Here is a 25,090-nt window from a genome sequence, read left to right as displayed (position 1 = left end):
ATCCAAACGAGGCAATTGAGTATCTCATTCATTAGCTGAAAATGCTCAAAATTGGGACACTATAGGTACAATCGAACCATCAAACAAGATTCAATCTCCTACATCTGGTGGAGGTATGTACACTCTCAAAGATGAACATGATCTTCAAGCTAGATTTACCTCTTTCGCAAGAAAAGTTGAGTCACTTGAATTGAAAAAGAATGGTCAATTAAAATCTGTTCAAGAAATTGTGTGTCACATCTGTGATACAAGTGATCATTTTACAAAAGATTGTCCCTCTTTGTCCTCTTTTAAAGAATGTCTCCATGAACAAGCCAATGCTTTGAACTTGGGATGAATTGCAACAACAATTTTTGAAAAAGTTTTTCCCATCGCATAGAACAAATTCTTTCAAAAGGCAAATCATCACTTTCACTCAAAAACAAGAAGAAACTTTTTATCAGTGTTGGGATAGATACAAAGAATTACTTAATCTTTGTCCACATCATGGTTTTGAAATTTGGAGAGTTGTTTCTCAATTTTATGAAGGCTTAACACCTAAAGATAGGCAAATGGTTGAATTTATGTGTAATGGAACATTTGAAGATAAAGATCCAAACGAGGCAATTGAGTATCTCGATTCATTAGCTGAAAATGCTCAAAATTGGCTACAAAATCTTAGATCGGGATCCATTCGAACTTTGGATGAATTGCAACAACAATTTTTGAAAAAGTTTTTCCCATCGCATAGAACAAATTCTTTCAAAAAGCAAATCATCACTTTCACTCAAAAACAAGAAGAAACTTTTTATCAGTGTTGGGATAGATACAGAATTACTTAATCTTTGTCCACATCATGGTTTTGAAATTTGGAGAGTTGTTTCTCAATTTTATGAAGGCTTAACACCTAAAGATAGGCAAATGGTTGAATTTATGTGTAGTGGAACATTTGAAGATAAAGATCCAAACGAGGCAATTGAGTATCTCGATTCATTAGCTGAAAATGCTCAAAATTGGGACACTATAGGTACAATTGAACCATAAAACAAGATTCAATCTCCTACATCTAGTGGAGGTATGCACACTCTCAAAGATGAACATGATCTTCAAGCTAGATTTACCTCTTTCGCAAGAAAAGTTGAGGCACTTGAATTGAAAAAGAATGGTCAATTAAAATCTGTTCAAGAAATTGTGTGTCACATCTGTGATACAAGTGATCATTTTACAAAAGATTGTCCCACTTTGTCCTCTTTTAAAGAATGTCTCCATGAACAAGCCAATGTTTTGAACAATTTCAAAAGGCCAACTTTTGAACCATTTTCTCAAAATTACAATCCAGGTTGGCGAAATCATCCAAATTTTAGTTGGAGGAATGATAATGCTGCACAAATTCCGCAACCACATTTTCAAAATCAACAAAATTTTCAAAATTATGCACCTTATGTTCCTCCACTTAAAAGGAATTTGGAAGATTTATTGAATTCTTTCATTGCAAAGCAAGAGTCTATCAATACTCAAACTGCTCAAACCATGACAGATTTGAAAGATACTCTTGCTAAATTTGCATCTGCACTTAATGTTCATGAAAAAGGTAAATTTCCTTCACAACCTCTGCCTAATCCCAAGGATCATCATTCACAAACTGGAACTTCTGGAACTCAACCGATGGATCAGGTAAAATCTGTTATTACCCTTCGAAGTGGTAAGGTTGTGGAAAAATCCATTCTTGAACCTTGTGAAGATAATGATAAATCAACTCCAAAGGGTAAGGAAGTGGAACCCATAACTTGCGAAGAGGAGGTTCAACAGACAGTGTCACCACCATTCCCTCATGCATTGAAAAATACAAAAAAATCAAATTTGAATTCTGATATATATGATATTTTTAAACAAGTAAAAGTTAATATTCCTTTATTAGACGCAATAAAACATCATATGCCAAATTTTTGAAAGACTTGTGCACTGTGAAAAGAAAATTGAATGTGAAAAAGAAAGCATTTTTAGCCGAACAAGTAAGTGCAATCATTCAAAATAATAATACTTTGAAATACAAAGACCCAGGTTGTCCTACTATTTCTTGTATTATTGGAGAACGAAAAATTAAAAAAGCATTGCTTGACCTTGGAGCTAGTGTGAATTTACTTCCATATTCGGTTTATCAAGAACTCAATCTAGGCGAGTTAAAACCTACTTCGGTAACACTTTTACTTGCTGATAGATCTGTTAAAGTGCCAAGAGGTATGGTAGAAGACGTATTGGTTCAAGTTGATAACTTTGTATATCCTGTCGATTTCATAGTTTTAGATACACAACCTATCGAAGCTTGTAATGCAATTCCTGTAATTTTAGGTCGTCCATTTTTAGCAACTTCTAATGCTCTTATAAATTGCAGGAATGGAATAATGAGGTTGTCATTTGGTAACATGACCTTGGAGCTTAATGTGTTTAATCTTTGTAAGCAACCACATGACAAAGGAGATGAAAGTGAAGATGAAAATCTTATTGAAACTCTTGTGGAAGAAAACATTCGAGAAGGGAGTACTCGTGACCAATTAGATATTTGTTCAGTCGATACTGTTAAAGAAAATATTGAAATTGATCTTGATGATTTTATTAGGTATCACCCGTTACCAGGATCAGAAAAAGAATTTGAGGCAAAAATGAGAACAAAGACGAACCACCCATATTGCAGTTAAAACCCTTGCCAGAAGAATTGAAGTATGCATTTCTTGGAGAAGATGAAACATATCCGGTGGTAATTTCTTCCAAACCATCAAGTAATCAAGAAGGTAAATTAGTTGATATGCTTAAAAGACATAAAAATGCAATTGGTTTGACACTAAAAGATCTTAAGGTTATTAATCCACTAATTTGCACTCACAAAATTCACTTAGAAGAAAATGATAAAACATCTCAACAACCACAAAGGAGATTAAATCCACACATGAAAGATGTTGTGAAAACTGAAGTTCTCAAACTACTCGATGTTGGGATTATCTACCCTATTTCTGATAGTAAGTGGGTAAGTCCAACACAAGTAGTTCCAAAAAAATCTGGCATCACATTGATAAAAAAATGAAAAAGGTGAATTGTTAACAAGTCGAGTCCCATCTAGTTCGCGGATGTGTATTGATTATAGAAAATTAAATGACGCCACTAGAAAAGATCATTTTTCATTACCATTTTTGGATCAAATTTTAGAAAGAGTAGAAGGTCATCCATACTACTGTTTTCTTGATGGATATTCAGGTTATTATCAAATTCCCATTGCACTCGAAGATCAAGAAAAAACTACATTCACATGTCTTTTTGGAACATTTGCATTTAGAAGGATGCCATTTGGATTATGCAATGCCCCAGCAACATTTCAAAGATGTATGCTAAGCATTTTTTGCGACATGGTTGAAAATTATTTGGAAATTTTCATGGATGATTTAACTGTCTTTGGGAATACATTTGATAATTGTTTTGAAAATTTGGAAAAAGTTTTAAAAAGATGCGAGGAAAAAGGTCTTATTTTAAATTGAGAAAAATGTCATTACATGATTACTTCTGGAATTGTTTTGGGACATGTCGTGTCATCTCATGGAATTGAAGTTGATAAAGCAAAAGTTGATGTCATTGCCAATTTACCCCCTCCAAAAACCATTAAAGAAATTCGCTCATTTTTGGAACATGCTGGATTTTATAGGAGGTTTATAAAGGACTTTAGTTTAATCTCTAAACCCATTTGTAACCTCTTAACAAAAGACACTGCATTTGAGTGGACTCAAGAATGTCAAAATGCTTTTGATAAAATTATTCGACATTTAACATCAGCTCCTATCATGCAACCTCCTGATTGGTCTTTACCATTTGAAATCATGTGCGATGCGAGTGATTATGCAGTCGGTGCAGTACTGGGTCAAAGAAGAAACAATAAGCCTTATGTGATATATTATGCAAGTAAAACTTTAAACAATGCTCAAATGAATTACTCCACAACTGATAAAGAACTACTTGCTGTAATATTTGCATTAGATAAATTTCGTTCTTATTTGATTGGATCAACGACTGTTGTGTTAACTGATCATTCTGCTATTAGATATTTGTTGACCAAACAGGATGCAAAGCCACGACTGATACGATGGATTTTGTTGCTCCAAAAATTTGACATTGTGATCAAAGATAAAAAAGGAACCGAGAATGTCGTACCCGATCATTTATCGAGACTAGTAACAGGATCATCTTGTGAAATGACACCAATTAACGATAATTTTTCTGATGAACATCTATTTTCAGTTACTACTACACCTTGGTTTGCTAACAGAGTAAATTTTCTTGTGACATGAAAAATGCCACCGCAATGGAGTTCCCAAGATAAAAGAAAATTTTTGAATGAGGTAAAAAACTTTTATTGGGATGATCCGTATCTGTTCAAGTATTGTCCAGATCAAATTTTTCGACGTTGCATACCCGACAATGAGGTAAGTAGTGTCATTAAATTTTGTCATTCAGAAGCATGCGGAGGACATTTTTCTTCAAAGAAAACGACTGCAAAAATCTTGCAGTGTGGATTTTATTGGCCCACTTTGTTTAAAGACACCCACGAAATCTGCAAGAGCTGTGAAAATTGTCAAAAATTGGGTGCGATTTCAAAAAGAAACATGATGCCTTTGAATCCTATCATTGAAATTGAAATCTTTGACTGTTGGAGAATTGATTTTATGAGACCTTTTCGACCGTCGTTTGGATACTTGTATATTTTAGTTGCAGTTGATTATGTTTCCAAATGGATAGAGGCAATTCCATGTCGAACAAATGATCATAAAATCGTCATCAAATTTTTAAAAGAAAATATTTTTAGTAGATTTGGAATTCCTCGAACCATGATAAGTGATGGGGGAACTCACTTTGTTAATAAACCATTTGCTTCATTAATGAAAAAAATATGGTATTACTCATAAAGTAACTATTCCTTATCATCCTCAAACAAATGGACAAGTTGAATTAGCTAATAGGGAGATAAAGCAAATTTTGGAAAAAACTGTTAACTCAAATAGAAAAGATTGGTCTCTGCGACTTAGTGATGCACTTTGGGCATATCGAACAGCTTTTCGAACATCATTGAATATGTCTCCCTATAGGTTGGTTTATGGAAAACATTGTCATTTGCCTGTGGAATTGGAACATAAAGCTTATTGGGCGATCAAAACTTTAAATTCAAGCATGGATGATACCAACAAATTGCGTAAATGGCAACTTAATGAACTTGATGAACTCAGAAATGATGCGTATGAGAATTCAAGGGTTTATAAAGCAAAAATCAAGTCATTTCATGATAAAACAATTCTTAGAAAATCTTTTGAGATTGGTAAAAAAGTTTTGCTTTATAATTCTCGACTTCACATATTCCCAGGAAAATTACGATCAAGATGGACAGGCCCATATGTTGTAAAGCATGTATATCTTTATGGAGCTGTGGATATTGAAAATCCTAAAAATGGTGATATTTTTAAAGTGAATGGGCAAAGGCTTAAACCATTTTTGGAAAATGAAATCTTTCAAGAAGAGTTTATTTCCCTTTCTGATCTTTAAATTTTTATGTTGCATTTAATTTTGTTTGTTTTTATTTAGGTTTCTTTAATCTTTTTATTTCCTGGTTAAATGGCGGATAACGGTACTCCGTGACTCTCATAGTCGGTTAAATCAGTTTCCCACAATTGCTGATACAAAAAATTAAAAAAAAAATCATTTCATTTCTTTTCAAAATGGATGAAATTCTCTCAAAAATTTGTAAATATTTTCCCTCTGTTTCTGAAAATGTTCTAAGAAAAATTTATGCAGGAAGGTGTGAAAGATTGAGATTGCTAATGCAAAAAGGAATTCCAGAAGATATTCGTCTTGTAATAGAAGCTAAGGTCCGATTAGGAGGAGAAGTTCCACAATCATTGCTCATTCGGTATTTGCCTGGATTAGGAAAAAGCACTTATGCGAAAAAACGAAAGGCCAAAAGTTTAGGGGTTTGTCATAAATGTGCGAAATGGACTTGTGACAAACGATGCAGATATTTGGGATGTGTTTTCAATAATAAAGAAGATAAAATTGGTTTCATTAAGAATGGGCTGAGTAAGGAGTCTTTAGATAACATCTTATTAACTCTTGAGATGCATTCTAGTGGACATGTGCATATTGAACTTCTCCGTTTATGGAAACAATTCCAAGATGAGCGTCATAGTTTTGGGAATCCGACTAAAAAAGACCATGTTTGGCAATTTATAAGAAAATTGGATGGGAAGCATATCCTCGACTCATAGAAGGCGTTGAAGCCGTTTCTGGACGTAAAACCAGAGGAAAATTGTGAGCCACAATCACACTACTTTTTATATGCATGTGTGTCATTATTGTTTTTACTCTTTATTCTGTTTACAGCTGTGACCCATAGTTTTATCATGATAACATATTACCCCTATAAAATCTCTCATCTTTCTCTCTATTTTCGCAGACAAAAAAAAATGTAAAAACATGGTTGGATCCTCTGCACAAACATTGAAAAATATTTGTGTATTTTGTGGGTCGAGTCCTGGAAAAAATGAAGTGTTTGTAGAAGCAGCGAATAATCTTAGAAAGATATTGGCTGAGAGAAAAATTCACTTGGTATATGGGGGAGGTAATATTGGGTTAATGAGATCTGTTTCAACATCTGCTCATCTTGGAGGTAGTCAGGTTTTGGTTATTATTCCTACAGCTTTAGCTGAAGGAAATATTACAGGTGTTACGATTGGGGAGGAATTAAAAGTTTTTTCTATGTATGAAAGAATCACTCAAATGATTGAAAATTCTGATGCTTTTATCGCACTACCAGGTGGTTTTGGTACATTAGAAGAAATTTTTCACACTGTTTTTTGGGCACAACTTAATATCCATAATAAACCTGTGGGGTTGTTGAATATCAATAATTATTATGACAGTTTGTTAACATTTCTTGATAAAGCTGTGGAACAGAATTTCATTTCAGAAAATTCACGACGAATGCTCATCTGTGCTCCGACTGTCGACCAATTAATTGATGGTTTGGAAGCTTTTGTTCATAAGCCTGATCTGATGATAACAAAGATCAATTGGTCTCAATCAAGCAGTAAGAAAAGGAAGTTGGATCATTGATTCAAAAGTCGTGGATTAGTTTGCGTTTGTTTCAGTTTGTTATCTTCAATAAAAATCCAGGTGATATCTCTTTCATTATGTACTCTTTATTAATAGTTATTTTGACATTAGGGACAATGTCATATTCTGATTGGGGGGAGAACAAACTTATAAAAAAAAAATTAAAAAAATAAAATTAAAAATATATAAAAAAATATATATATTATTTTATAATAAAATCATGTTTATTGCTTGTATCTTTGTAATTTTTGCAAAAATATCATACATTACATATTTGAAAGGTTTAAATTAGAAAATGTATTAATCTATCTAAGGATGTTCAATTTTTATTTGAAAAAAAAAAAGTCAATTTTAATATTCTGATCAATATAAAAATATGATTTATGAAATCTTTTTGAGTAATTAACCATTGTGATAAAATCAGGTATTAAAGTATATGGCCCAAGATATACCTTATAAGAGTGCCTAAAATTTTAAGCTCACACATATTTTGTGAGTAAGTGGAGAGGACTGAGAAAACAGCTTTCGAGCCTTTATTGATCATGAGAGAGACTATCTATTGTTTAGATCTTGAGTTCTTATTTTGAAAAAAAAAAATGATATTTCCTGAAAAAAAAAAGAAAAAAAGGAGAAAAATACAAAAAGAAAGATATTGAAGATCTATGTAATTTTTAAGTTATATGCTACGACCCATATATCTCTCATAAAAAAAAAAGAAGAGAGAAATTTATTGTACAAATTAAATAAATATGTGGTCAAGAAGCATAAACTTAGTCTGATTCCATGATGTTATGACAAAAAAAAAAAGAAAAAATATATTAGGAAAAAAATATATAATAAGAACAACTAGATTTTGAATCAATGGATTTTCTATCTTTTGATTAGTTTGGCTCATTTATCTTTCTGCATTTTGTAAACCATTTTTCTGAGCATTTATCTGTATTCCAACTCCATGAGAGAAATCATTGCCATAAATTGAAACATTTATTAACCTGTGAGGATATGGAGTTGAGACTCTTACTAGGAATTTCTGAAGGCCGTGTACATTTTAACTACCTGAAATAAGCTTTGAATTGATCATCTCAAATTATTTCATAAATTATAATTATGATGATCTTGATATAATTTTGACAGTTTTCAAATTTAATTTAAACACTTAGATAGTTCTGATTACATTTCTATTTAAATTAATCAATATGTTTGTATTGCTATTAACGCTTAAATTGCTAGAGACTAGCAATAAGCTGGTTGGGAGGTGTGATAAACATAAAAATTGTACATTAATTAAATGTTTTATAATATAAATATATAGTTTTTGTTTTATTAAATGTTTAAATATTATATGTTTTATAATAAATTGTATAAAATATAAGTTGTTGTGTAATTATAAGTTTTTACTATTTTTACAGGTTCGATAAAAGAAGAATAACTTTGGCGTTGCAAATGGTATTAAGATGATTCTTGGACCTGTAGAAAGTTGATGATAATATCTACAATATTGATGACAAACATGAGATAAAAATCTTCTCACAATTGGGATCAAATTAAGCAACAAATAAAGTTACCAAAAGAGTGGCAGTTTTACCATGCTCCAATATTTTGACCATATCTCTCAAATTACTTGGTCAAATGGTTTGAAAAAAATTACCACAACTAGACAACTCAATTATCCACATGTTTCTTTTTATGTGAAGAAGCAAATTCGGAGAAGAAGATTTTCAAAAGTGATGTGTAATATAATATAATATCTTGGAACACCAATGAAGACTTATGTGTAAAAAAATAATATTTTATTTCTGGTTGTCTCCCCAAATTTGGCTATAAATAGGGGTGCATTGTAATTTATTGGGATATCCCTCATTCTATGAACAAACTTTTGAGTTCATAATATTTCTCTCTATATTTTTCCTTTATTTCTTCATTTAAATATAATTAGCATGATAATTTCATATTCAGAGTTTTATACTTTGAATAATGAATAGGTAACTTCCTAAAGTTGAGATGAAAAGGTGAAACTCTTGGCATGATAATAAGGTTACTAAAAGATGTTTTATATTATTTAATCATTATTTATTGTTTATGTTAATCATTATTTATTGTTTATGTTATATTTATTTTTTTAAGTATTTTTATACCCAACTTATAAGTGGGAGTTTTGATTTATTGTTGCTATATGTTACACTAAATTCTTGGAACCATTTAAATGTTAGTTTGGTTTTACCAACCATTTAAAGCGGATGCCTTGATTTATTATATATGAATATATCATAATATTAATTTCTTGGTACCATTTAAATGTTAGGTTGGTTTTACCAACCATTTAAAGTGGGAACCTTGATTTAGTGTTTACAAATATATATAGCACAATAAATACTTGACCACATTTATAAGTTTTGGTATATATTATATACTTATAAGATAATAATATATAATATAATATAAATATGATTATTTAATATATTGGAACCATTTTATTAAGTGGATTTCAATATTGTTCGTTAATGTTAACTTTATTAAAATACCAAGAGTGGATCCTTTAATCTCAACTACTTAAATTAAAATTTGAAACAATTAAAATTTACCCATTAAAGATTCAAACAATTAAAATTAAAAAGAAACAAAAACAAAACAAAACAAAAAGACATTGTAGTGGACTTGTAATTACCTTAACTTCCCTGTGGATACGATATCGGACTCACCGAATTATACTACTTGTGGACAACCTGCTCTTGGGAGTGCAACAATTAGAGTCGCAACAAAATGATCCTGCTCGAATTGAAATTCCAAAAAAAAAAAAACAAATTGAAAAAACTCATGATGTCATAGAATGCCTGAAGCGTGGAAGGTCAGTCGGTTCCAAGGATAAAAATCCTCGAAAATGAAAATTCTTAGAGAAACACGATGATCACAAAATAGAGAATGATGTTCCTGAAGAAACATAAGATGATGAAAATGTTCTGTCATAACCACAAACTAACGAGAATCGTGAAATCTCTATCAATTATATTAATACTGGAAAAATATAGAAACGAAAAGATATAGAAGAAATTGATGATATATTTTCTTATAATGTGACAATCAACATCATAAATGATAATGAAGATCATGAACCAAAATCTTTTGGTGAATGTAAAAATTGACATGATTGGATAAAATGGAAAGATGCCATCTAGGTTGAATTGGATTCGCTAAATATACGTAATGTTTTTGGACTTATAGTCCTTACACCTGAAGGTGTAAAACCTGTTGGATACAAATGGGTTTTTATTCGAAAGGAAATGAGAAAAATGAAATAGTAAGATATAAAGTTCGACTTGTTGCACAAGATTTTTCTAAAAGGCCTAGAATTGATTATGAAGAAATGTATTATCCTGTGATGGATGCAATTACGTTTCGGTATTTTATTAGCTTGGCGGTATCTGAAAATTTAGAAATGCTTCTTATGGATGTTGTTACAGCTTACTGATATGAATCACTTAATAGTAATATATATATATATATATGAAAATCTCTGAAGGATTTAAGATGAAGCACGAAGTTCAAAACCCAGAGAATGTTATGCTGTGAAATTACAAAGATCATTATATGGGTTAAAGCAATCCGGCCGAATGTGGTATAATCGGCTAAGTGATCACTTGATGAAAAAGAGATATGTAAATAATTCAATATGCCATTGTGTTTTCATTAAGAAAACAACATCCGGATGCGTAATTATTGCTGTATATGTTGATGATTAAACATCATTAGAAAGAATAAGAAAATTCAAAAAGTTGTGTCATACTTGAAAGAAGAATTTGAAATGAAAGATCTTGGAAAAACCAAGTATTGTCTGAGTTTACAAATTGAACAAAAAGAATGTGGAATATTTGTTCCACATACAAATTATATAGAAAAGATCCTTAAACGTTTTCATATGGATAAATCAAACCCTTTAAGTACTCCAATGGTTGTTAGATCATTAAACATAGAAAAAGATCCATTCCGTCCATGTGAAGATTATGATGATATTCTTGGTCCAGAAGTACCATATCTAAGTGCTATCAGTGCCCTTATGTATATTACAAATTGTACAAGGCCTGATATATCTTTTTCCGTAAACTTATTGGCAAGATTTAACACATATCCAACAAAAAGACACTGGAACAGAATTAAACATATATTCCGTTATCTACAAAGAACGACAGACTTAAGACTTTTGTATTCAAAATATGTTAATCCAAATATAATTGGTTATGCCGATGCTAGATACTTATCTGATCCACATAAGACACGTTCCCAAATTGGATGTGTATTTACTCGTGGAGGCACTGCAATTTCTTGGCGTTCACAGAAACAAACACTCGTAGCAACTTCATCAAATCATACCGAGATTATTGCATTGCACTACATGAAGCAAGTCGTGAATGTGTGTGGTTAAAATCAATGATCCAGCATATCCAAATCTCATGCGGATTATCATTTGACGAGAAGCTTGCGATACTCTATGAAGATAATGTTGCATGTGTTGCTCAAATAAAAGAATGATACATAAAAAGCGACAGAACTAAAAATATTCCTCTTAGGTTCTTCGCATTCACCATGGAGATTGAGAAGAATAAATAATTGATGTTCGTCACATTCAATCAAGTGAAAACTCATCAGATCTCTTCACAAAAGCACTTCCTACGACAATATTCAGAAAACACATATATAATATTGGGATGAATAATCTAGGAAATTTGTGAAGAATTGTTCATGTCAACATGAGGGGGAGTTTACGTAACTGCACTCTTTTTTCCTTACTCTGGTTTTTATCCCAAAGAGTTTTCCTAGTGAGGTTTTTAATGAGGCAGTATAAAAACACGTAATGAAGACAATCATTATGATCACCATCACAAAGGGTAGTGTTGAACATTAATATTCAAGATATGTGTATTGAATATTTGAATGTTGAAAATAAGAGTTGTAAAAATTAGAAATTTGTGTGTGATGATGAAGGTAATGATGTAATTTATTCTTTGGATTATTACCAAAGATTTTTATAAATAGCCTCACCATTTGTGAAGAAATTCACAATTGAGTTGAGAGAAAAATATTATAAAGTGTGTAGTTTGATAATTTTGATAATTTGATATTTTTAATTTTTACCATAAATTTTTACATTTTCATAACATTTTGAATATTTTTTATGTATGGACATAGTTTTTTGAATGTGAACATATATTTTAAAACTAGTTGAGAGTTGAAGAATGTATAATTAATCATTTGTGTCGCATAAGTAAGAAAAAAATTATTAGTTTTCGAGAAAAAATTAATAACGATAGTTATAACGAAATACTAATAAAATAAGTATAATGAATAAAAACATCAGAAGACGAGTACGAGAATGAGCAAGTTGGAGCTTTTGTGCCATTGAATTATGGATGTATATTTAAAAAAAAAAAATGAAAACTAATTTTGGGTAACTTATGGACCGTCAAAGTTCAAACGAGTTACAAACATTTTTTTAGTTAGCAAGTACAAAGCTCTCCAACCGCTTATAAAACTCCGCAGAACACACCCTAAAATGAGCAATACATCGCCCTTGTGATTCTTTCGAGGTATGCTACTACATTGGTGTGGTGGTTCAAATGTCACAGAAATCAAGGCAAGATATAAAAAGTTCTCCAATATCTGGTATTTGTTTTTCACATCAACGTCTTCTAAAATACATACTCACCTGGCATATCCAGTGCAAAGAAACATACAGAGAATAAGGTTTTAGGAATATGATTACAAATACTTCACTGTCGACCAAAACTTGCAGGTAATAAGGCTTTAGGAATATGATTACAAATACTTCACAGATTATCAAAAACTTGTCGGCTTGCGACTAAATCATCTCGTTCCCTTCGACTCTCTGTCATCTCTGCCAAGGCGAACTTTATTTACCTGCTTCCCTGGATGGAAAAGCAAAATAAAACAAAATACCTCATCAATAAGGCAATAAGTTGTGTTTAGATTGATAGATTTCAAATCTAGCCAAGATCCTCAAATTCTTCCCCAAATCAAATATACTCCTCAAAATCCAATAAAATCAAATCAATCGATCTACGGACAATCTCAACTACCTTCAACTTTAATTTACACAAAAAATGACCCATGGTAATTTCAGAATTCTTTATTTATTAAAGGAGAGCAACGGATAAGAATTTGGAACTCAAGATATCAACTTCCAAAAAAAAGCATCAATACCAATTAAAAGTAAAAGGATAACTTGGACAATTATTAATTATAAATTAAAAAATAGCATTCAAAAAATTCTGGCTGCATACATATTCATCATGAGAGGAAATTTTCACCTTCAACAAATCTGAGAAAACTTCAATAATCGGTACTACAATATCTATCGTTTTCAAGATGACTGACATTATCTAAAACCATAAGTTAGATGTAAAACTAACCTTACTGTTGATTCTCGTATTCCAAGAACCATTTTTCCCGTATGCCTGGTCATTAACGGCATAAGATTGTGGTGGAACATAATTTTTTAGCAACGGCACTCTATCTGGTAGATAATCATCGTCACTTTCATAGTATCTCTCAGAATGTGGGCCTAGAGCTTTGAGAATCATAGCCAATAATATACTCAGTCCCTACATGCAAAATCATCACCACAATGAGAAAGTCTGTGAAGATGATGCTTAACAAATGACGTTAAGGAACCAAAATGTGAAATGAGACTGGGATTAAAAGATACAATAGTGCAAAACAAGTCTATGTTATCATCCAAAAGGGCAATGATATGAAACCCGAAGTTCATTTTATCATAATACTTGTTTTACATATTTAAAATGTTAATTTTGCAGTTTTTACATATTTTTTAGTCCTTTTTCTATGCCATATTATAATTTACTCTCCCATAAGATGATCTCCTACATAACAATCTGAATAACTGGGCCTTAAGATTGTTTCATACCTTATATCATATTAAAAAATCTTTCAAACCATCAATTTACAGTTTTCCATCAACTTGAACAATCATTCAACAAGTTTTGGATGAGTAACTTTTATACAAAAGTACTTTCGGTACACGTCTAATTAGAATCCTTGGATTAAAAAAATAAAACATTTATAACATTCTTGAGCATATTTTGACCTGTGGGAAAAATACACCCCATCACACAGAGACACAGAAAAGTGTTTAGAAATAGACACAAATCAAACAACCAAAACAGTTGTAGCAAAGTAGCTATGAGTTTTCACTACTCAGCTAACCAGCCAAATCATACCTAAACAAAAATTACAGTGCAACCCTAAACATCACCTGAAAATTGGCTTTAATAATAGGTTGTATTTTCCAAAATATTCAGTCTTTAGTTTGGTTTTGGCTATTAGGTGTGGTTAACCAAACAGTATGAATTACCGATCTTCATTGTTTCTTGGATTTCGAACGCAGACTACACATATTATTTTATATCTATCAATCACATTATAACTACTAAATACATAGTGTTCTTGATATTTCCAACACATGTTATCCTCATAATATACTTTTATATCACATGTATATGTCAAGCAATTTCACATAATAGAAATAATTACCTTAAAACTGTTTCAAATATTGATTTCAAAATTTGGAAAAACTGTTTCACCAAATTGAACCGGTTATTTTATGAAAACCATACCAAGCCGAAGCTCGAGCTTGAATAAGGTAAGTTAAATATTTTGTGTGACCGAATGAAAGCTTGTAAAACTAACTATTCTCAAGAATTACATAAAACACTAAGAAAATGAAGTGAAGATAACATCTGTGCATAGGTTTAAAGCATTGTTTTTTCCCGTATATTTAGTAATAACACATTGGGTGTGTGTAGAAATCAAAATGAACCTGCACGGACACCACTGTTAAGCCAATCCATTTGCATATGTCAAAGTTCTTCCTTATAAACTGCTTCAACTGGTCAAGATTTTTTGAAGGGTCCTCTGGGAAATCCTGAAAATAGTCGAGTTCAAATTTTATCGTCCTTAAATCAAAAGGAACCTTTGTAATTTTTTAAAGCATATAGCTGTGTGTACCTCCTCCCAGCTGTGATTTAAGAATATATCTGCGGTAACAGCAGCTTCAAGCACAAAAAGAAGAAAGACAAAAACCATATACTATACCAGTTAAAGTTAACAAAGAAGTGATATGCAACCATTGCTAAATGATTTGATAAAAAGCAGATTCATCTCCATGTCGTAAAAGTAATATAAGATGCTGAACCAATATAATAGTACAAGAAGCATGATAAGAACAACACAATGACAGATTGCTTCAGGAAAATTCGTTTATCATTTGTGGAAATATATATATATATATATATATATATATATATATATATATATATATATATCCCATAAGTCACAGGATTTGTTTCAGGAAAATTCGTTTATCTCAATGTGTATTTTATTGTGATCTTTTTATTTTTTTAGGATATCCCATAAGTCACAGGATTTGACAGATTTGATCGACTCCTCTCCTTCTAAGACTTTATCTAAGATTTCTATTCCATGTAGTTGTATCCTTTCTGAATAATAGAAAATATATATCAAATTTATATTCTGCACATGATCAGAGTCTTCGATTTTGGGGCCAATAATTATAAAGGTTTTGTTCTTCCTTTTTACCTTATTCCATTCAGCGTAGCAATCCTGATCATCCACTACTGAGATGTCGGAAAAAGCCCCTCAATCTGAAGATAAAATCCATGCCTCACAGCCAGAAGAATTACAAAACATTCAAGCAATTTACAAGTTGGATGGAAAGAATTATCTTAAGTGGTCACAACTTGTTCGAACAATACTGAAAAGAAGAGGAAAGATCAGTCATATCACGGGTCCAAGACAAAGTTCAAAGAATCCTAGTTTTGAAACATGGGACGAAGAGGATTCCATGATATTGGCATGGTTGCTATGAACATAGAAATCAATGACATATGCATGTTTTTGCCTACTGCCAAAGAAATTTGGGATGCAATTCAACAAACTTATTCAAAAGCTAAAGATGTGGCTCGAGTCTATGAAGTAAAGGTGAAAACAATGGCTGCAAAACAAGGGAATAAAACTGTCACCGACTATGATAATCAATTGAAAGCCTTATGGCAAGAACATGATGAGCAAAGACTTCAGACCGATCAGTCTAACCACCAGTTTGTACAAAATTTTGTCTAAAGTTTTAACTAACAGATTGAATGGAGGTGATGAGCAAAACTGTGGCGGAGAACCAATGTGCTTTCATTCATGGAAGACAGATAATAGATTGTTGCCTAATAGCCAACGAAGTCGTTGAGGAATATAGAAGGAAAAAGAAGAATGGACTTGGATCTTGAAAGTAGATTTTGAAAAAGCTTACGACAATGTGGATTGGAGATTTCTAGATTTTGTGCTTGAAAAGAAGGGCTTTGGAGTGAGGTGGAGGAAGTGGATTAAGGGTTGTGTCTCGAATGTCTCATATTCAGTTTTCATTAATGGGAGACCGAGAGGGAAGTTCAAAGGGGAAAGGGGACTCAGACAAGGGGATCCTTTATCCCCATTCCTCTTTAATCTAGTGATTGATGGGTTAGCGAGAATGGTTGATCATGCCAAATATACAAACACTGTTAGAGGCCTAGAGGTTGGGAGAAACAAAGTACAAGTCTCACACATTCAATTTGCGGATGATACTCTATTCCTCGTTCAATCAGAGAATCATTTGAAGGAAGTTGTAGAAATCCTTAAACTGTTTTGTTCAAAATCGGGGTTGAGAATTAATTTCGATAAGAGTTCTTTGCTTGGCTTGAATCAGACGGATGGTATAGTTGATGGCGTGGCTACGGCAATGGGATGCAAGACAGAAAAATGGCCTATTAAATACCTCGGTGCACCTTTGGGAGGAAATCCAACTAAATTGGAATTTTGGATACCGGTACTTTCCAAGATGTCCATTAAGTTGGCAAGTTGGAGAAAGGGATTTCTTTCCAGAGGTGGTCGTTTGACATTGATTAGGTCAGTGTTAAGTGCTCTACCTACATATTTTATGTCTTCATTCATGGTCCCAAACCGGGTCGCGAAGCAAATGGAAAAATTGATGACGAACTTCTTGTGGGATGGGCCTGATGGGGAGACGCATTGTCACATTATTAACTGGACACAAGTATCCAAACCGATAGAGAAAGGTGGCCTAGGCTTAGGTAACATCCGGTTAAGGAATCAAGCTTTACTCGGAAAATGGTGGTGGAGATGCGCGGTCGAGGAAAGTCCTTTTTGGAAACAAGTTGTGAGTAGCATTTATGGGCTCCAAGATAATGGTTGGACTTGGGATATAAGAGTGGCAAGAAATTCAACGTTTAAAAGTCCGTGGAAGTATATCTCTCGGATCCATCCACTTTGTCAGCAATTGATTGGCTCGGTTCTTAAGGGTGGGAATCTTTTTCGGTTTTGGGAGGATAGATGGGTGGGTTTGTGTCCCTTTAAAGATTGTTTTCCTCTTCTCTTTCTTTTATCTGAGTCTAAGAAAAAACCAGTCAACCATTTTTACTCAGCCTCCGTTAGTCAAGGTCTTTCTGTAGCTATTTGGGATGTGTGTTTCAGAAGAGGGTTGAATAATGCTGAATTGGAAGAATTCACATCTCTATCTGGGGTTTTAGATTCGGTTTCTTTGAGTGTGGGGGTTAGGGACGTCAGGGTTTGGCTAGGGGACACTTCGGGTCTCTTCTACGTTAATTATTTATACTCCTCCTTTTTCCACAATATTCCTACTTCATCTTTCCTTATTCAAAACTCAAATTTGGAAAGTACCAATTCCACATAAGGTGAAAGTGTTCTCATGGATTGTTGTGTTGGGAAAATTGCAAACGAGTGACAAAGTGCAGAAAATGAATCCTACTTACGCTTCATGTCCTCAGTGGTGCGTTTTGTGTAAAAATAATGAAGAAAATCAAGATCACCTATTGGTTCACTGCTCTTACACAAGAAGTATTGGATCAAGGTCATGCAACACTTGGGATTTGAATGGACCTTTCCTCTCAACTCAAGAGACATGTTCCTTATGGAGCATATCTACCTTAAGGGAAAGGGACTAAGACACTTTTGGTGCATTATTATCCATTGCTTATTTTGGTCGATATGGCTTGAGCGAAACAACAGACTTTTCAACGACATAGAAGAGCCGTCGGAGAATTTGTGGGAATTAATTAGAATCAGGGTGGCGAGATGGACACTAATCATTCCAGCGTTTCAGCATTTAATATTTTCAGATCTTGTTAGGGATTGGTGTTTTATTTCATGTTGAACTAGTACTAGTTTAAATTCCTAGTCATGGATCGTGGATCGCTTGTCCACTACATTTTGTAATCTTTTACTAATTATAACTAATAAATAGTTTCTTATCAAAAAAAAATGCTCTGACGATGGTGCTGTTCTAAAAGTTTTTATTGTACAAGATCGAGTTTATGACTTTCAGGTTGGGCTGAATCCTAAATTCGATCAAGTAAGAATTCAGATTCTTGGGAAGCGGGAAATACCGTGCTTCAATGAAGTGGTGGCGCTGATCCCAGGAGAAGAAAGTAGGACACTAATGCTTGAACCCCAACACTCAGATAGCTCTGCTATGGTGGTTCATGATGGTGTCAAATCAACCAGAAACACAGACCGAGCACCAGGCTGTGGGAGTGGAAAATTTGGACAATTCAAGGCACAAAGTCGAAATCAAAAGAGCAAGCTATGGTGCCCTCAATGTAGACAAGCCTCCCAATCATGAATCAAGATTCAAAGGAGAGAACTCACAACTGAATGGTCATGCCCATATTGGGGCAGCAACACAGGATGATTCTCCTCCAAAAGAATTAGGTGTTCTCAACTCCTGGATTATGGATTCAGGAGTCCCTGACCATATGAGCAACTCACCATGTGTTTTCTATGTATTCCCCATGTCCAAGTAGTAGGAAAATAGCTATTGCCAACGGTTTCTCAACGACCGTGGCAGGTCAAGGAAATGTTACAATTAATCCATCTTTCACCTTCGAAAATGTCTTTCATGTTCCTATCTTGGCCACAAACCTTGTCTCAAACCAAAAACTTAATCGGGACTTAGAATGTACTGTGGTATTTCATCATGGTTATTGTTGAAAAGGAATCAGGGAAGATGATTGGACATGCTAGAAAACGGATGGACTCTACTACCTTGAAACACCGAGCCAATCAAGCATTCTCAAACACACACTCCCTGATTCATTTGTTTCAGAATCTGTTATATCGTTTGTATTGTCTAGGTTCAAACGAGTAAACTTTTTGTCAGATCGTTTTAGTGAGGTACGCGACGTACAAAATGAGATATCCAAGCATAGTATAGACATTTATATGCTCTACATAATTATCTGTTACATAATACGTGTTTTACTGCTTTGACATATTATGCATGACATATCACATTGGGCCTGATATCTTTTCAGATATACCTCATTTGTTGGGGGCACTCAGCCCTGTTTTGTATTGTGGACGCTTTGGTATCGAGAGCTAAAGTGTCCAAAGAGACTCACGGGATCTGATAACCCTGGACATTGTAGGTTCACGTCTTGATGATGAGTGTAGGAGCCAAAACATGACTAGGCAGATAAGATACTATACACTCGGGCATCTCTAGACTGAGCATGAGATTCTTGACTTGATCCTTTATATACGAGCATATTGCATTTCACATGCATCATATCAGTTTGTATACTCGTAGATTCTCGTATTGGGCGATTGTCACTCACATCCTTGTTTTTATCTTTGACGTCATATTCAACGGGGCAGATCTTAGGTTGGACGGTTCGGACGGCTAAGGCAGTGGCTAGAGCAGTTGGGTTTTCTGTGATGATCCGGTGGAGATTTTATTTGGTTTCTCATATTCTCGTGCATTATTATGATTTCGATTTGGTTATATTAACGATTAAGACTGAGATTATTGTATTGTTTTTGATTGAGTTGTAAGATGATAAAGTTATTTGGTTTTCGTTGTTTAATTGTTATTATTAAGTTTAATTATGCATGTTTATTAGTCTATTTAGAATTGGCTAGGGTAATGACGTTACATTTAGTGGTATCAGAGTATGCAAAGATTTTTTGGACATTAATAATTAAGTTTCGAGGAGTTAGAGGTTGATTTTGGTTTTCTTTTAGATGTCAGGAAATGGAAGCAGCCACGAAAGTATGGGACATGGCCGTTATCGCGACGATGAGGCAGGCGGATAACATCGTCGTAGAGATCGTGACGAAAGGCATCTCCGAGACCATGATGAAAGAAGATGTAAGAACCGCGTCAACATTATGGATTTCATGAAGATTGGACTTCCACCGTTGACAGGAGATTCGAATGCTGATTTTGCTGAACCTTGGGTCGATATCATGAAGTAGTGTGTTCGAGTGCTGCACTATGACGAAGATAAGAAGATGGAAGTAGCCGATTTCATGATCCAAGGAAAATCTAGGAAATGGTGGAAATATGTTTCTACCATTCTAGTTCAACAACATGGGCGGATGCATTAGGATTTGGGAAAATTTCCATCAGACCTTCATCGGTCATCACATTCCGCCAGCTCTTTGTCAGACGAAGGAGATGGAACTATTGACCAATAAGCAAGGTGATTCGAGCATTGAGGATTACAAGAAGCATTTTACAAATATGTTGTCGTATGCTACTCATATCAATGAGAATTCTGCTGCAAAATATTCTCATTTTTTGAATGGTTTGAACCGGGAGATTTTATGACGATCAAACTTCTTACGAAGGATTAGTGAATCGTTGTCGTAAAGCTGAGATCAATATTGCTAGGAGGAAGGCTATGCAAGCTAGCAGAAGTTAAAATTCGTTGGGACAGCAGGGTAAGTCTTTCAAGAAGTCCGTATCTTCTTCTTCTTTCGTTTCTTGAGAAGTGCACAATTTTGGTGAGAAAAAGCTGTAATGTGGTAATTGCGGAGGCAAACACCAGAAGAAGAAACGTTGAAGGGTGACAGGTGCTTGTTTCAATTGTGGTGGTTTTGTTCACATGAAGAGGGATTGCCCTACCTTAGATTATTAAAGTGGAGGTGGAGGAGGCTCTATGGTAGGGTCTTACAGTGAAAAACAGTCTGAGGCCAGTGTGCAACAGAAAGGTTTTCCTACTCAAGGTTCCCGTCATGGAGGGACATCACAAGGATCTCAGCAACGCCCGCGAGTCCAGGTGTTTGCCCTAAACCAAGCGCAAGCTGAGGAAGAAAACGAGAGAGTCATTGCAGGTAATTTTCTTTTATGTGGTATTTCTGCATATGTATTAATTGACATTGAGGCATCACATTCATTCATATCATCAATGTTTGTTATGTGTCATTAGATATTTTAATGTCGGTGTCTACAACTATAGGACATGAGGTTTTAGCTACGCGACTGGTAATAGAATGTTTGATAGAGTTTGAAGGAAAATACCTGTCTGCCAATTTGATGATATTTGCTATGGAAGATCTCAATTATATTATGAGATGAATAAGTATAGAGCGACCGTACATTGTTATCAAAGTCTCGTTCAGTTCGTCAAGAAGGAGACGAGAATTGACTCTTCTACGGTAAAGGAGCTTGACCTCCAATGCCAGTAGTGTTTACTGTAAAGACACATCGGGCTTTAGCGAAAGAAGGTGAAGGATACCTCATCTATGTTGTAGAAATATCGAAGGATGTAATCGACGTGAAGAACATTCCAGTTGTCGATGAATTTCCAGATGTTTTTCCCGATGAAATTCTTGGATTTCCTCCATAGAAGGAAGTGGAAGTTGAGATAGAATTGGTACCAGGAACAGTATCTTTCTCCAGAGCACCTTATACATTGACACCATTGGAAATGAAAGGGTTGAAGCAACAGTTACAAGATCTTCTTGACAAGTTGGTACATTAGACCTAGTGTGTCTCCTTGGGGAGCATCAGTGTTGTTCCTTAAAAAGAAATATGGGTCTATGCGGCTTTGCATAGATTATCGACAGTTGAACCGAGTGACAGTAAAAAATAAATATCTGTTACCATGGATCGATGACATGTTTGATCACCGTTACCACGTTGGGCCTGAAATCTTTAGAGATATAACTCGTTTGTTGGGACCGTTCAGCTCTGTTTTGTATAGTAAACGGTTGGGTATCGAGAGCTACACTGTCCGACGGGACCCGCAGGCTCTGATGACCTTGGACATTGTGGGTCCACGTTGTGATGATGAGTGTGGGCGCTAAAACATGCCTAGGGCATATCAAAACTATAAACTCAGGTGTCTCTAGACTGAGCATACGTTTTTTAACTTGATTCTTGATATCCGAGCATATTGCATTTCACATGCATCATATCAGTTTTTATATTTGTACATTCTCGTATTGAGAGATTGTCGCTCACGTCCTTGTTTTCATCTTGGACACCTCATTCCACGGGACAAGTCTTAGGTTGTACGGTTAGAACGGCCAGGGCAGTGGCTATAGTAGTTGGATTTTCTGTGGTGATCTAGTGGAAATTTTATTTGGTTTCTCGTATTCTCGTGCATGATTATGAATTCGATTTGATTGTATTAACGATTAAAACTGAGATTATTGTTCTGTTTCGTTTAGGTTGTAAGATAATTAAGTTATTCGGCTTCCGCTGTTTAATTGTTGCTATAAAGTTTAATACGGCATGTTTATTAGTATGTTCAGTAGTGGCTAATGTAAGGGTGCTACATGTAGGATTGAGCAATTCAGGCTTCCAAAACATTATCTGCAAGCTGGGAATGGAAAACATGTATTCGTCAACTTGAGGGGTAGTGTGGAAAGACACATATTAATTTGTATTTTATTGTGATCTTTTTATTTTGTTAGGATATCCCATAAGTCATGGGATTTGACAAATTTGATATGCTCTTTTCCTTCTAGGATTTTATATAAGATTTCTACATAACCATGTAGTTGTATCCTTTCTGAAGAATAGAAAATATATATAAAATTTCTATTCTGCACAATCATCAAGAAAATAAACTACAGAAATGGCAGAATTTCTCTGGACCGACTGGTGGGGAGATGAAACTTCTTGGAAAGAAGTGAACAAGATATTAACATTGTAAAGTAATACTTCTCGAATAATTAGCTATTTTCGATCTATAGGACACCAGCTTTCCAGCTCCAAAAAAGTCGATTATGATGCACATAAAGCTCGTGTTGAAGAACGGAGAAGTACAAAAATATTGTTAAGGAACTTTTGCAAGAGCATTTTTAACAAAAAATGTAAGAACAATGTCTTTCTAGGCTTTAGTCCTATAACACAGAACAATTGAAAACATATAGGTTTAATCCAAAGAACACAGCATTCCTCTATCAGGGGGAAAAGTGGACAACATCCCCTACTGACATACCATCAATTAAGGAAGCTATTTGGTGCAGATAATGTCAGTAAGGAAGTTACCACCCACCTAAAACTAGGAATGCCTGAAACCATGTGGCTAATGCCTGAAACCACGTGGCTAATGGTAACCTCACATAACTTACTTCATTTAAACAACTATGAACCAGCAGCAACTCTAACACGTATGATTCGCGGTATGTCATCTAGACCTACATGAGTAGGCCCTCAATTCACAAACTTAAAGTAAAAAGCCACAGAGTTGTGCGAATGAGGTCATAAGAATTTAGTAGCCAAAGATGCAATTCATTTATTCATCAACAATCACAAACCAATGCTAAATATAGATCACTATGAGCAGAATTGACTAAAAAGGGCACTAAAACAATAAGCATTTCATAAAGTCAATGGATGGCTGAGAAACGTAAGACTCTATTGTAAGAGGAACCAAAGATATTAATCTTCTCCAACTCACTTGAACAAGCAGTAAACAAGGACAGATTCAAGACCCCGAGATCAGGGGAAAAAATGTTTAATCAATCCTTTTCATAATTTTCAAGGGATGCACCAATACATCATAAACAAGGGGGCAATTTGTCTTCTATTTGGATCCACCGTCGCAGCTAAGAGAAGAAACAAGCAAGAATTGAGCTATGAGTCACATGTAGGAATACATTAACAAGTTGACTATTTACGAACAACATAAATGGCAAGGATACAATATAGAGGCAACAACCATTAGCAGTTTCTGCGGCAATGTGGCCCGAGCAAAAAATCACGCATAGAATAACCCCGAGGCCAAGTATAGAATATATGAACCTGAAATTCAAATTCAATCATAAAAATGCAACAAAAATGAAAGATTGAGATGTAAAAATTCTCCATTTTCATAATGCTTCCACATTTACCACGGGATCGGGGCAGTATCGGATTGGAGGTGGCGCAGCCACACCCTAAGCATCCATAAAGCGTACAAAATCATGGCAATACCCACCATTCCTAAGCCGGCATTCACGACTTTCATCAGCGATTGAATGCAAACACGCGCCATCCGACCCATTTCTTGCTGAACCTTATTATTATTAAGTTTTTTCCCAAACCTTTAAAAAAAACACAAAGGAAAAACACACCAATTGACAATTACGCGATGATTAATGGAGCAAAAGGGAATCCCTAATTCCAGAAAACAGAACCGGGGATTCGATTCAGAGAAGAAGAAGAAACAGCGGTCAATGATTTTTTCATTTTAATTTCGTTTTCTTTTTTCAAGGAATAATTTTTCTGTGCGGTCTCCGAAAGACCGAAACACGCGGTAACATTAAAAAAAAAAAAGCTATCCCTACAAATTCAAGTTCAAAAATGTCAAAATCAAACACGCATTAATCCTACATGATTCAACTCGAAAAATTCAGGTTTAGATTTGGGGTTTTCGAGTTCGGGTCAGATCGAATTTGACTCGATAACTGTAATGCCCAAGAATTGTCGTAGAATTGATCAGACAAGATTAATGTAATGCCAAAGACTTGTAGAATCGATAAGGCAGGATTATAAGATGCTGCATGGACCAAAAATATAATTTTTAGAATGTGCAGGACCGCACCCGCGGTGAGGGAGAGACCGCGCCCGCGGTAG

General features: G+C 34.3%; 1 protein-coding gene across 1 annotated transcript; it reads right to left on the bottom strand.

Annotated features, from left to right (window-relative positions):
- Positions 1-12,739: 12,739 nt before the first annotated feature.
- LOC140813564 (tetraspanin-19-like) lies at positions 12,740-24,765 on the bottom strand. The gene is made up of 6 exons (XM_073172130.1): positions 24,367-24,765; positions 24,178-24,277; positions 15,160-15,240; positions 14,972-15,076; positions 13,545-13,736; positions 12,740-13,040 (listed from the first exon to the last, which is right to left on the bottom strand). The coding sequence occupies exons 1-6, from the start codon at positions 24,516-24,518 to the stop codon at positions 13,029-13,031; spliced, it is 642 nt and encodes a 213-aa protein (XP_073028231.1). The 5' UTR covers positions 24,519-24,765; the 3' UTR covers positions 12,740-13,028.
- Positions 24,766-25,090: the final 325 nt, after the last annotated feature.

The sequence above is a fragment of the Primulina eburnea genome, chromosome 15, assembly GCF_022965805.1.
Source record: "Primulina eburnea isolate SZY01 chromosome 15, ASM2296580v1, whole genome shotgun sequence".
Lineage (NCBI taxonomy): Eukaryota > Viridiplantae > Streptophyta > Magnoliopsida > Lamiales > Gesneriaceae > Primulina > Primulina eburnea.
Note: the sequence above shows the minus strand (reverse complement) of the source record. Positions and strands in the feature narration are given on the sequence as shown.